General features: G+C 44.9%; 1 protein-coding gene across 5 annotated transcripts in view; it reads left to right on the top strand.

Moving 5' to 3' along the window:
• The window catches only part of SLC41A2 (solute carrier family 41 member 2), a 130752-nt gene that overhangs the window by 97232 nt on the left and 19583 nt on the right, over window positions 1-13937 (top strand). For all 5 annotated transcript variants that reach the window (XM_020982400.2, XM_078146960.1, XM_020982399.2 and 2 more), the window contains 2 exons: window positions 9181-9312; window positions 10374-10522. In XM_020982400.2, the coding sequence (XP_020838059.1) occupies window positions 9181-9312; window positions 10374-10522 (281 nt within the window). The remainder of the gene's footprint in view (window positions 1-9180; window positions 9313-10373; window positions 10523-13937) is intronic.

Here is a 13937-nt window from a genome sequence, read left to right as displayed (position 1 = left end):
CGAAGTCTGCCCATTTCATTCTTTCCTTGTTTTGTGGGCTAGCTTCCCAGCATTCATTTATCTGGATCGAGCCCAGCAAAGCCAGTGGTATAAGCAGTTTCTAAACCCCCATCAAGTTGTCCTCAAATCATACGGGTCTTGATAAATGGGCTCTCCATTCAGGTCCAGCCTGGGGAGGCAGGAACACCTCAACCCTCCATTTACCAGTTCAGGTGCTTGCTTCATCAGCAGATATTTGAGTGCCCCACACTGGGCTTCGAGAAGGAAGATCAGCAAGTGTAAAGGGCCTCCTTGCCTTCAGAGAGCTCATAATTGAATTGGAGGAACAGGAAGTATAAACATGAAATAAAACACACATGTAATAAAGAAGAGGGTGAGACAGGGATAGAAGAAAAGTCAGCATGTACTCCAGTACATGATGAATTGACTGGTGCAGACAGTGAATTATAGAAGATTTAAGTTTAGGGAATTACCAGTTCAGATGGGGGTGGTGTTTGAGTTAGGTCTTTGAATTTGGGAGGATGGGCTTTGAGATGGGTCTTGCCAGAGTAGTTAGACTTGGATAGACAGAGTAGGGGGTGGTATTGTAGTGGAGCAGAATGCCGAAAAAGCACAGACTGGGGTGGGGGGAAGTACAAGGCATGTTTGGGGCTGGTGAATAAGCCAATTTGTCTAGGGTGAAAGATCCAAGTAGGGTTAACACATTTGGAAAGGGAAGTAGGTTGGGATCAGGTGGCAGAGGGCTTTGAATGCCCAGTTATGAAGTTTGTGCTGTATCTTGCAAGCATTTGGGAGCAAAATGGTCAGAGTGATATTTTAGGAAAATTTATGGCCACGCCAGGATAGGTTGTAAAATCTACACTCCCAGCCATCATGGAAAGTTGGAGGATAGAAACCTCTCTCCTTTCTTTTATCCCCAGCCACAGAGCCATTCTGCACATAAGGTAGCCAGATTTCTTTTTCTCTCTAAGATATAGATCAATGGTAAGAATTTGTGAGTGGGTTTTTTTTTTGAGAAAAATTATATTTCTTCATATGAATTGCCAAGTGAGCCTAGGGCAGCTTGCCAAATGAGCCCTTATCAGAAGCTGAATGATCTTCCGTGGGGCCAGCACTAAACATTTACTGGAAACATGTATTTCTTAATTTAACTAAACATGAGTTTCAGCTTTGAAGTTGTCCCCAGATGTGCCTGCTGAGAACTTCTTTATGCCATCAGTCATTGAGCTTCCTCTAACCGTAGGCCCTGAAAATGAGCTCCTGGGGAGCCCGCGGTCTTCTGCTAGTAGTGTGTTCTGTTGCGGCCTCTCGTCGCTAATCCATAGGACATTGTTGGCACTTTCAGCTCCTTTGGCCAAGCTGTTTGTCTCCTTCAGCGCTGGGTAACTCTAAAGAAATGCTAATAGCACAGCTGAGAGTTGGAACAAAGTATGTGTCATGAAGCCAGGAAGATTTGATTTTATTTTTTGGAAACGTTTAAGAGGTGCAAGGTAAGATTTAGCCGACGCAGTATAAAAACTTCTCAGCTGCCATCATGGTAGGTATGAGATGTCCTTTTGTTTTTTCACCAGGTTTGCTGTTTACTTTTCATTTGGACTTTGACTTATCTGGGAAAATTTTGCTATTCTCTTTCTAAACCTTAGATAATTTGATTTTTACTTCTTTGCAGCTATCATTGTAATGGCTGTTATGTCTGCATTTCTGATATTTTTAGCCCAGAAAGGAAGAAATAGTGGATGTACAAATTAACATACCTAGTGGTTTTTTTAAAAAATCACATACGTATGTATATATATATTTTTCCATTTTAATTGGAGAGTAATGATGATATTTTGGTAAAATTCTAGTAGTCAAATTGCAGTTTTCACAAAAGGCGTTAAGCTGATCATTAGCAATCTTTCGTTTTAAATTCCATGCAACAGAGGATGCAGCTGGTGCAGACATTCTGGAGTTGAATAGCGTATGCTTTTTTGCATTTGCATTGAAGCATTCCCTATCTAATAGAACACTGAGAGCACATTACCCTGAGACAGTCCCCAGAGTACATTAAGATGAGCTGGAGAGCATCATAGCTTGCATTTCTGTGACAGATCTCTTGCCTTGAAAAAGACTGATCTGAATGCCCTCTATGCTTTCAATGGAAGTCATCCTGGAGGCTTCTGGTCCTTGTGTGGAGACTGACAGGGAGCCCCCACAGAAGTCCAGGGCTGTATTTTGTCTGGCCTCTCGTGAGATGTCTGGTGCTTAGGAGTGGGGGATGTGCTATGTGTGTTATATTTATATTTGTCTCACCTGGTTCCTCCACATGGTGATTATTCTGAGGTCATGGAGAATGGTTCTTGCGCTCATTTGTGCCCTTACCAGGCGAGCTGTGATTTCATTGGTAAAGGGATCCCCCAGTGTGGAAATTCCCTTCACTCATGCCGAGGGGCACTTCCTCCATTACTTGTGATGTTTGAGAGTTGCCCGGAGCACTGAGGAGTTGGGTGACAGGCTCAGGGTCACATATCCAATTATATGTCCACGGCATGATTCCTCAAACTCAAATTATCCACTATGTCACACTTTCTTGCCCAGAATTCATTTCATATTGTTCATTTTAGAAAGCAGCCTTAGAAAACAAAACATTTTAGACTAGTTTACTGCTGGTGGAATAGTCTTTATACAAATAGGAAGTGGATTGGATGAAAAATTAAAATGTGGAAATAGAGTTTTACCAGAATAATAAATTTGACTGAAATTGCTGTTATTATTCAGTAGTTTCAGTCATATCTGGCTTTTCATGACCCCATTTGGGGTTTTCTTGGCAAAGATACTGAAGCAGTTTGCCATTTCCTTCTCCAGCTTATTTTATAGATGAGGAAACTGAGGCACACGGGGTGACGTGACTTGCCCAGGTAAGTGTCTGAGGCTGGATTTGATCTCAGGAAGATGAGTCTTCCTGACCTGGAATCAGGGGCCCTCTAGGCCCAGCGCTGTATCCACTGTGCCACCTTGCTGCTCCACCTGAAAAATACTAAGTTTCTAAGGCAAATGCCTGCAACTTAAGTGACAATCTTGGGAGCCAAGGAAAGGCTCCGAATCAGAAGAGACAACATTGTGCTTAGCCGTTTGTGGGTCTTCACTATTTAACTTAGTTAATGCTCAGACGCTTCCGTTTTCTAGATATGCATTTGTTCCTTTGCTTATTTTTACGTAAACTTTTTGCTGTGAAGCAAACTTTGTGGAACTCTTGGAAAGCGTTCACGTAATCCCAGAGTTGGAGGTGACCAGTGGTCAGAAAATAAAGTAGTGAGTGTCTAGGGATACAAAGACCCAAATGAAACAGCTCCTAGCCTCAAACAATTGACACGCCAACGGGCGTTTACGCACCAAAGTCAATTAAAAGACGAGTAGAGGGGCCCTTGCAGCTGGGCGAGCCTTAGGAGCTTCAGGGTAGAGCTGGGAGAGGAGGGCATTGGGCCCAGCTAGCTCAGGCTCCTTAGAGCCAGTTGTTAAATTACCAAGGGGGGCATTTACATGTCAGGCATTGGCAAATGCTACAACCAAGGCTTTCTTGACTGTCTGTACTTCAGAAAGTGATGGAGAAAATGTCAGTGATATGGACTGAACTAAAAGTGTGGTGTGTGTTCAGTTTTTCAGGGGGACGGCTGGTTTAAACATATCCTAGCACTTCCCTGGCTTGAAAAGCCTTGGAGGTTATTGAGTCCAGCTTCCTTGTTTGACAAACTAAGAAATTGAGGCTGAGGGAGCTTATATACTTCATCCAGGGTCTCACAGTTGGTGACTTGGGTAAGATTCAAAGACAGGCCTTCCTGAGCCCATGCCCAGCATTGATAGAGTGGCATTGAGCTGAGCCTGGAAGGGAGCTGGGGAGTTGAGGAGGCCCAGAGGGCGGCCTGGACAAGGGCAGGCTGGAGGGATGCAGCCTGGGGCAGGGCATGGATTCTCGCCCTTTCCTCAACTGTAAAAAGGAGATGATACATATGAAGAACTTTGCACACCTCAAAGCATCATGTACATGTTAACTCTTGTTGTTGGTGTTGAGAGGACTAGCAGAGAGGTCCGTGTGCCAGGACCATTGGGCTGGCGATGTAGAATGGACTGGGAAAGGGAGGCAGGAGGCAGGCTGAGAATGACTTCAGAGATACAGAAGAGGTTCTGTTTTATCCTGGGGCTTCTCAAACAAGGGAGCGGCCTGGTCACTCTGTGCTTTAGCACAATTACTTGTGGCCACTGTGTGGAACATAGGTTAGAGAAAGGTAAGGCTTGAAGGAAGTCAACTAGGAGGCTATAGCAGTAGTCTGGGTAAGAGGGAATGAGGGCCTAGAGTAGGATGGATGGTGGCCATGTGAGTGGAGAGAAGCAGATGGATACAAGATATTGTGGACGTAGAATTGACAAGTGTTGGCAACTGGCTGAATGGGGGAGGAAGCACAGTGAAGAAGCAAGGAAGGCTTCCGAGTCTGTGGCTCAGGAGGCCTGGACAAGATGGCTGTGCCCCCACTAGCAGTAGACAAGTGGTCCAGCGTGTGTGTGTGTCCCTCCAGTGACGGAGAAGTTACCACCACTTAGAGAACTCCATTCGGTTTCGGAAGGCACCAGTCGTCAGGGAGGCCTTCCTTTTGGGGCTGAAATGTACCCTTCTGTTGCTTGTTCATATTTTCCCTTGTAACTTTCTCATATTTGTGGGGGAAATGCTTCTTTAATCATCTTAAGTGAGTGCTAATGAATTTTGTGTTTACCAAATGAGACATGATGAGGGAATTGTGAAGCTACATTTAGTTTTAAGCCCTAGTAATTATCATTTCAGTTTTGAAAGTATCATAATGCTCTAAACTGCTTTATTTTGGGTGCGTTGGCACAAAAAGAGATTGAGTTCCCCTGTTTTAAAGAGGAAAGAATGGAAAATTTCAAGGGAGGTTCATGTTGTTACTGTTTCTGTACTTTTCAGTTTTCCATGGGATAAAAACCCAAGATTCTTATTTCCACATTTAAGCAAATTAGTGTTATTAAAGTTGATTCATTGCCAGTGCTTTGCTAGGCATTGGGCCACATAGATAGATTAGTCAGGCTTTGAACAGATCTCCTGGGCATCCTGCCACTTACCTTTGGGGATGTGAGCCCCCATTCTTGCATGTAGCGCAATTGGAATCTTTGAAAGAGGCTGTGAGAAGTTAATAACTGGCATCTAGGCCCTGAAAATCACTGCAGAATCAAGTTACTTGTCTGTCAGGTACAGATGATAATTCAGGAGCTATTCAGTGTGGTTCAATTTGGTAAAAAAAAAAATACACACACACATATTTATATATTTGTTTGTTTTTCCCCTATATGAAGGCCCTGTAAACTTTCTAGGCTTAGCACCTAGATATAAGGAGGCAGTTATGGCCTGCTATGGGAAGGCATCTCCCTTCCTTGTAAGTGCCTTGAGTTGCCATTAGGATGGTCGTTCTGGGCCAAGGGTTTGCCTTGGGCTTTCTCTCTGCCCGTGAATGTTGGCAGCAATGCCACCTCAGTCTGTGCCCCACCTCTAACTGCATACCTCATTCACTCTCACACTGAACCTCTGTGTTCTCTTATTGGGACCCTCATTTCCCAGAGGGTCTAGGAGGACTCAGTTGTATTCCCAGCTGTAGGCAGAGATGGTTTTTTCCGGGTCCTCCCAAACGTACGGGCTCATGCTGATTCACAGTCTCACCTTCCAGCTAACCGCATAACAGTAAGCATAACAGACAAATGGCCTGACTACATTTTAGAGCTGTTCCCCAGTGTCTCTTCTCCAGAAATGTGCTAATTTAAGTAGATTGATCCCCCACTTTGGGTCATGCCTTCTGATTTGTGTCTGGAGCATTCTATTTGGAAAATGACTGGTAAAAGTGTCTCTTCCCTCAGTGGATGCCGTGGACCGACAGGGAGCTGCAGGGGCCTTGCCTTCCTTTTTCTACCACTGATGGAAGTTTGGGATGGCTCCATTCCTAGTTCAGACTGACATTTAGCTGCCAGGCCTGATCTTCAGATATTTTTCTTCAGGCAGTATTCCCTGTTGCCTCCTGTTAAGATTGTTTTTCTGTTTATTTTTTTGGGGGGAGGGGAGTGTGGTGGTGTTAAAAAAAAAAGATGGGTAATGTTGGGTGTAGAGGGACTTGTTAGCTGTCTGCAGGCCTCCTGTCTGTCACATCTCCAGCTTTTCTGTTAGACGCTTCTTAAATAGTGGGAGTTATTTTAGATGTCTGGATTGTTTATGCCTCTCTTGTTTGGAACATGTTTGTCTTCTTACTAGAAGGAGACAAGTTCTAGTTCCAACACAGCTGATGAGTAACTAGCTGTGTGACTCTGAGTGTGACTCTGTTGGGTGAAAGATGAAATGACTGAGGAAACCAAGGTTCCAGCTTCCGGGCCTGTGGATTTATTAAGCAGCGCAGGCCAGTTGCCCAACAGATCAGGGCCTGTCACCTTCCTCAGCTCTGGCACTGGACCCCGAATACGGGGGGAGCAGACTTTTATATGTTCTAAGCAATTAATCAAAGAAGACCAGTTAATTAAAAGAGAGCAATTAACAGGGTGCAAAGCAGGATACAACATTAGGTCATCTGATTTCTGATGGGAGGAAAGATAAGGGACTCTCCAAGTTGGGGGGAGGAGAACGAGCAGATGGAATTCCCTAAAATCAGACAAGCAGATCCCCCTCTCTCCAGGAGTCGATGAACAGTCAGAGGAGCACGGAAACAACAAAGTGTTTGGTCAGTATGGGCCCAGTTTTCAGAGGAGACACATGGGGTTATTTGAGATGTGCACGTGTGAGAAAACTCGGTGCGTAAGTCTTTGGACCTGACGGGGTCTCTGGTCAGCATCGCCTAAGTCCTTAGCTAAGGGTCTCTAAAGAGCAGATAGAGGTGGTCCCGTTTCCCAGCCATGTGGGGCTAGATTGAAACGACGCAGTAAGGTTTTCTCCCAGTTCCCACAATTGAATAGTTTTCTCACAAGACAGAAATTGGACTAGAACTGTAATTTAATAGAAAAGGAACTGAGCTAGCTCCAGAATTGAGTCACAAGATGGAGGCCAGGTGGTTCATTCACTTCCCACAACTAACCACTTGCTTTCCCAATCCCCACAATTCCCTCACCTCGTAAGTTCCATAGGCCCCAGTTTTCATCTAGAAAATCGGGCTGTGGGAAAGTTGAATTTGATGATATCTGAGATCTCTTTCAGTTCTAAAAATCTATGTTTCTTTTCAAAACATGGGAACATTTTGCATCTAATGAAGGCATGTGCAGCCCTGAGGAGAGGGGAAGGATGATGCCCTGAGCAAGCTGGGCTTCTCTGCTGCCCAGAGGCTCCAGAATGAGGTGTGCCTGTTTCACCCAGAACATGTTTCTCAAATCTGGGTGGTGAGGGTTCAGAAGCTTGCTTACGGCTAGTTTTGTAATAGGACTTGTAGAAATAAACCTGTTTCCTTCTTTTAGTTGCTCTTTCTCTTCCTTCTGTATGTATTTCTGAAACTTCTAACTTCCTTCAAAGAAGATTTATCGTATGCTATCTTGTTGTTGTCGTTCAGGCATTCCAGTCGTGTTGGACTCTCCATGATCCCATTTGGGTTTTCTTGGGAGAGATACTAGAGAGGTTTGCCATTTCCTTCTCCAGCTCATTTTGCAGATGAGGAAACTGAGGCAAACAGGGTGAAGTGACTTGCCCATGGTCATACAGCTAGTATGTGGTGAGGCTAGATTTGAACTCAGAAAGATGAGTCTTCTTGACTTCAAGTTCAGTATTCCATCCACTGTACCCCTTCACTGCCCCCATTAAATGCTATACTTGCCTTTAAAGAAAAGAAAATTATAAACATATTTTTGTCCCGTCTTCTTGAAAGGATTGGTCATATATGATGTTATAAAGAGTTCAGAGAAATGTCTTAAAGCTAGAGAATTATTTTTACTGTTGTGTTTTAGCAGATTAGTCTTTCAGAATTTGCAAATTAATTTCTCAATAGATTTTCTTCATTATTTCTCAGGCTTGAAATTTGAGAATGAGAATCTGTATTTTTTAGGGTGATCCATTAAAACATTTATCTGAGAGGCAGCATGGTGTAGTGGCATTAGGGTCATGAATAGATGGATGGATGGATGGATGGATGGATGGATAAATGAATGAAAAGGCATTTATGAGTCACTTACTATGTGGCCAAGCACTGGCCTAAGCTGTGGAAATTTAAATACAAAACCAGGATGATTCTTGCCCCCTTAAGTGGCTTCCCTTCTGATCAGAGGAGACAACACTTTTGACTTGAGAAACGACAGGGATGGGTAGTGGAGTTCTGGAGGAGCTAGGTTATCATGCCCTTTCCAATAACAGTAACGGGATTGATTTGATTACAGATTACTGAAAAGAGGGGGATAGGGTAGAGCACGGGAAAGAATGCCACAGCAGCAGTGTGGATGAAACACGAAGCATGGCCAGGCGTTTCCTGACACGTGATGCCATGGGAGGCCTTTGCTCACTAGCACAGGCCCTGGGGCAGGATTTCCAGAGCCACGAGGATAAAATCTCCCGGCAGGACCCTGTGTCAGGACAGAAGGCACGTCCAGTGGCCCACAGCAGTCAGCAGCAAGCAGGACAGATGAGAAGAACATCTGGTTTGTTTTAAAATTGACAAGAAACTTGACTCAGGTGGGCATGTGATGGTTAGAAGTCACTTGCTCTCATTTGTTTACTCTGTATTCTGTGGAATCAAGTGATATTTCCCATCCTGTTTTACAGATAAATTCAATAACTATTTGTGAAGAAAGTGAGACTGAGGTAGCAAAATTACCCCCCCACAGTCACGTGGGACCCCCAATCCAAGGCTTCTGACCCTAAGCCCGTTGCTTTTTGCAGCCTCCTTTGGGTGGGTTCCACACAGGTTTGAAGCTTTGTCTGCAGAGCAGGTAAATACCCAAACGGGGACCCCTCAGGTACCTTAACACAGCCAGAGAAACTGGCAGACTGCAGCTCGGAGAACCACCGTATGCTTTAGTGCAGTCCTGGGCAGGCAGGCATTCCGGCAGCCAGACCTCTACATGCCTCAGTGTATCCCTGGAGAAACACAGAAAAGCCCCACCTGGCCTCAGCACGTGCCACATGCCATGGCTTGAAGCATTCGTAACCTCATGGATCTGTGTCTGTCTTTCCTTGTGTCCTAGGTATCGGTGGTAATTTAGTGGCTATACAAGCTAGTAGAATTTCTACCTACCTCCATTTACATGGCAAACCAGGCGAGGTGCCAGATGAAGCCAAAGGCTGTTACTACCCATGCCGAACCTTCTTTGGTCCAGGTATGTGCTTTGAGGTAATCCCATTTTGAATTTTGTGTAAGACTGGGGGGCTTTCAGGCAAGTGGCACCAACTGAGCTCCTGTGGTCAGGTACCGTAGTAGGCATTGTTTGAGGGAATGGCGAGCGTAGATGGAAAGTTGGTAACTTGCCAATAAATAAATTGTTGTTGTTGTCCTTGTTACAAACCCAGATCTACCATTTATGGGGCTCTTTGTCAGGATAGAAAGGGGGGTGGGGATGGAGCACTTGAGGATGCACTGTGTGCAACCCCTGACCTCACCACCCTGTGCTACCCCCATTCTGGGAGACTGCGCACCTGGCTCAGTATGAGGGAACCCAGAGAGAGGGAGGAGCGGTGAGTACTGAAAGACTGGAGAGAAAGTCGGCTGTGACCTTCACATCGGCTGGTTATGCATCAGCTGTAGGGCTGCAGGGCAGATACCAAGAGGGAAGGGGACGCAGGCCCCCAGAAGGAGCAGTGAGACACATACACAGATTCGTAGAGGTGGTGATAAACACGGAGTCGAGCTCTAAACAAACGTCACCTACCGTGACTTACTGAGATTGGACGTGCTGAAACAAGGGCCTGGAAGGCTCGGGATCAGAAAGCGCCGTGTTCTTTGTGGCCAGAGGTCTCCGATCGTCCAGAGCATGGGTGCTGGGCTTCGCGTCTCTCTTCTCCGATGCTAGAAGATCACAGACACAGAGAGATGCGTTGTGATTAGGAGAGCTGCAGTGTTGGGTGGGACTCCGGTGGTAACTTCCCAAGGAGAAAAGCGTTCCCCTTTCCTCCCTTCTCGCCCTCTGTTCTCACAAGCCGATGACTCTTTGCGAGCCAGTCAGGCTGCAGATCCGATGGCTTTATGGGGAGAGTGTTATAGTAGCAAGAGGGCTGTGAATAGCAGTTGAAGATGATTTTTAAAAATTGAATGTGGTGCTGAGGAAGACATTCCAGTGGATGTGTGGCTCAGATGATCCTGAAGCAGAAAATTTCATTCGCTTTCATCATTATTAACCGAAATTTGATTTACCTCCGAACGCCCTTGTGTTTTCTGTTACAGGAGTCAACAACAGATCTGCCCAGGTTCTTCTGCTTTTAGTGGTTCCTGGGCACTTCATTTTCCTCTATACCATACACTTAATGAAGAGTGGTCACACTTCCCTGACCGCGATCTTCGTTGCCGTGTTCTTATTCGCTGCTGTGCTACAGGTAAGAACTGAAACCTCTAACGTTTTTGGTGTTTAACTTCCTTTAAGGATGTGGTGTTTAGGGGCAGCTAGGTGGTGTGGTGGATAGAGCACTGGCCCTGAATTCAGGAGGACCTGAGTTCAAATCCAGCCTCAGACACATAACACTTACTAGCTGTGTGACCCTGGGCAAGTCACTTAACCCCATTGCCTAGCCAAAAAAAAAAAAAAAGAATGTGCTGTTTGATTGTTTTGCGTTCGCATGCTGGGCACATTTACGTCTGTTTCTTGCCAGGGGTGGGAATAAAGGCTCTGGGTCCCTGGGATATCATGGCAGCAAAGAAGTGAGGCTTTCCAGGCCAAGACAGAGGCAGCATGGGAGAGTGCAGAGGGCCCAGCCTGGCACACAAGAGTCCAGTCCCACCTCAGACACTGGGCAAATCATGTCGCCACTCTTGCCTTAGTTTCCTAATTGCAAAATGAGTAGGTTGGACTCAGTAACTTGTGAGGTCCCTTCCGGTTCTTAGTCTATGGTTTGATGATACTGATTTATAGCTCTTAAAACTAGCAATTTCAGAGTTCCCTCTCAGATAGTAATTGTTCACATTTATATAAGCCCTTACTTTCAAAGTACTTTCTGTTATCTGATATGTAGCTATAGGGTATAGGTAGTATTGTCCCCATTTTACAGCTAGGACACCAAGGCAAAGGAAGGTGAAATGACTTGCTGGAGATCACACAGCTGATAAATAGTGATGCTGGAGAGTGAATCCAAACCTTTGAGCTCAGAAGGCTGGAGCTCATCTCCGGCTGACATCAGGCTGACTCATCGACCTATGGAGGAGCCTCTCAGTGAAATAGGTGACTGGCCCTGCCTTGTACTGGGATTAGTCCAAAGTCTGAATTCTTCGTTGAAGTTTAAAGTGAACTCTAAGGCTAATTATGAAGAAAGGGCACGAGTCACATATAATGCTAGAAGGGATGTCAGGGTCATTTTATTTACAGATCAGGAAGCTGATGTCAGGGACAAAAATCTTAGTATCCCTACAGTAACTCATAACCCTTGTACCATCCATTTGATTTCCTTATTTCTTACACCACGGTAGCATCCGTCAAGTTCACATGCTGTGACTTCCTCATTCAGCCGCTCCTCAGTTGAGGGGCATCTCTTTAGTGTCCAGCTTCTTGCCACCATGAAAAGAACTGCCACAGATATCTATATTTTAATATTTGGTGACTTAAAGGCAAAAAAGTTGGCATGGGGGATGTTGGAATGTTGACTCACACATGAAAAGCCAGATAGGCTAAAGGCTTGTAGGCCCCACAAACCTCCCATCTCTGCTTGATGAATGCTCTCCTCATGAAGAGGGCGGGGATCACCAAACAACATCCTGAAAAGTGAAATGGATGGGATGATAGGACAGGGTATTATTGGGATGACCAGTTGCCAATGTGAGAACCATTTATGAATATATGTGTGTGTGTGTGTGTGTGTGTGTGTGTGTGTGTGTACATACATATGTATATATATATGTGTGTGTGTGTCTGTGTATATATTACTGACTTAGTAGAACGAAGATAAGCATCAGTTTCAAACTCCAGCATCTAGCACAGTGCCTCACACAAGTAAATGTTTATTAAACGTCTGTCGAGTCGAAACCAGAAGAAAGAATCCAAATGAGAATATGCAGTGAACAATTGAGGCAGCTCCAGACTGGCGCATTTAAACAACTTGATGCCAGGAAATGGATAAAAGAACAGATGTCACATATTACCATTTCCTAAGATTACCCAACATAAATCAGTCACCACAGCAGAGAGAAGGAAAGAGCCCGGCAGCGGCCTGAACAGGAGACCCTCAACGTTGTTGAGCAGACTGATGATAGAGCTAAGAACAGCAATGGTGTAAACTCATGTGGAACGTCTTCATGGACTTGTGCAGGGGAAGGTTCTGAGCCGTCTTGGCCCATATAACAGAGAAAAGCAATTTAAAAAAGGCTTGGAAAAGGATCTAATGAAAAGAGGTCAGCCCACAGGCATTTAAGGATGAGAGTGGGAGAAAAAAGAGATGAGAAAATGACAAAAAAAATGACCACATTTTTTCCCCATTAACATGAGTGATGTTATCACGTTTGGATTGTAAGATCACAGTCCCTGTGTGCCCCGTGAGGAAACAGAATTGATGCCGAGGAAGACAAAAATGTGACTAGCAACTGAACAGGACCAGGTATGTACAGAGGAGATTCATGGTAGAGGTGACCCAGTTTGGAGGATAAAATGTCAAGGTATCTGAAAAAGAGGAAAAGCCTCAGACCTGGAGAATATTGATAACTGCTGGCCCCTGTGCCCACTTACTGGAGGTGTGGAAAGGGTAGAGTTGACAAGTCTTCCCCAGCTCCAGTGCCCTTGCTCCACTTCTGCCAATCCCATGGAGGCACTGATGGGTACACGGCACAGCTATCCAGTCTGGATGCTTGGCCACTTTAATCCCATCTGTCTGTCCTGTTGCTTACTTTTTAATCTACCTTTAAATTTTATGAAATAGTTTCCAACTTCCAGTTCATACCAGAAGCTCTACACTCTTTTTAGTGAGAGTCCCACAGCGGAATGATTTTATGTATCTTCCTTTTGTCTCCCAACTCCACTGCAAACTCCTGACCGTAAGATCGTACCTTGTTCTTTGTTGGTGTCCCCTTCAGTGCCTGGCGTAGTTCTGAGCACGCAGGAGACAGGCAATAAATTGTTTTTGATTAAATGCTCAGAATCTTCATCTCTTTCAGTCCTGTCTTTTGTGAAGTGTCTGCTCCACTGAGTGCCTCCAACCAGCCAGACAAATGTCCGATGCAGGGACAGCCCAGTGGTCCAATGGAGACACCCTCTTCCAATCACTTGGCTCACTCTCTCCCTCTGATTTCATTCTGTGGGTCAGTGCATGCTCTTTGTTCTATCAGAAAAGCCTTAGATGTGACTCTTAGCACCAGCCACCCCAGAGACATTACAAAGTCAAGTGCACATCCTCGTGTTTTTGCTAAACTTGAAATTCCTTTCTTTCATTAATGTAAATTGAGTTTGCAATGGAAAAAGCAAAACTCCAAAGCTCTCTAATCATACATAAGGGTCTATTGAAACTATATGGTTTTTCTTGAACATTTTGAATAGGAACCTTTCAGAAAGCCTGGACTCATGATGCTGGGCTCTCTTCTGGCTTGGGAGCAGAAGCATCTTCTTCAATTCTACTTATGGGGGCTGCAGGAAGCAGGGAGCTGACAAAAGGGCGACATCTTATTTCAGGCCCTGAAACTGGCAAGCTTTTCATATTGGTACTTGGCACGCTTCAATGTCACCTTTTGGAGGTTTTTTGACGTAAAAATATTCACTTGTATCCCATGAAATATAGTCATTACACACCCACACCCCACATATTTCCCAGCAGCTTG

The sequence above is a fragment of the Phascolarctos cinereus genome, unplaced genomic scaffold (genome assembly GCF_003287225.1).
Source record: "Phascolarctos cinereus isolate Bilbo 61053 unplaced genomic scaffold, phaCin_HiC Scaffold_1;HRSCAF=81, whole genome shotgun sequence".
Taxonomy (NCBI): domain Eukaryota; kingdom Metazoa; phylum Chordata; class Mammalia; order Diprotodontia; family Phascolarctidae; genus Phascolarctos; species Phascolarctos cinereus.
This window is presented reverse-complemented; position numbering and strand designations above follow the sequence as displayed.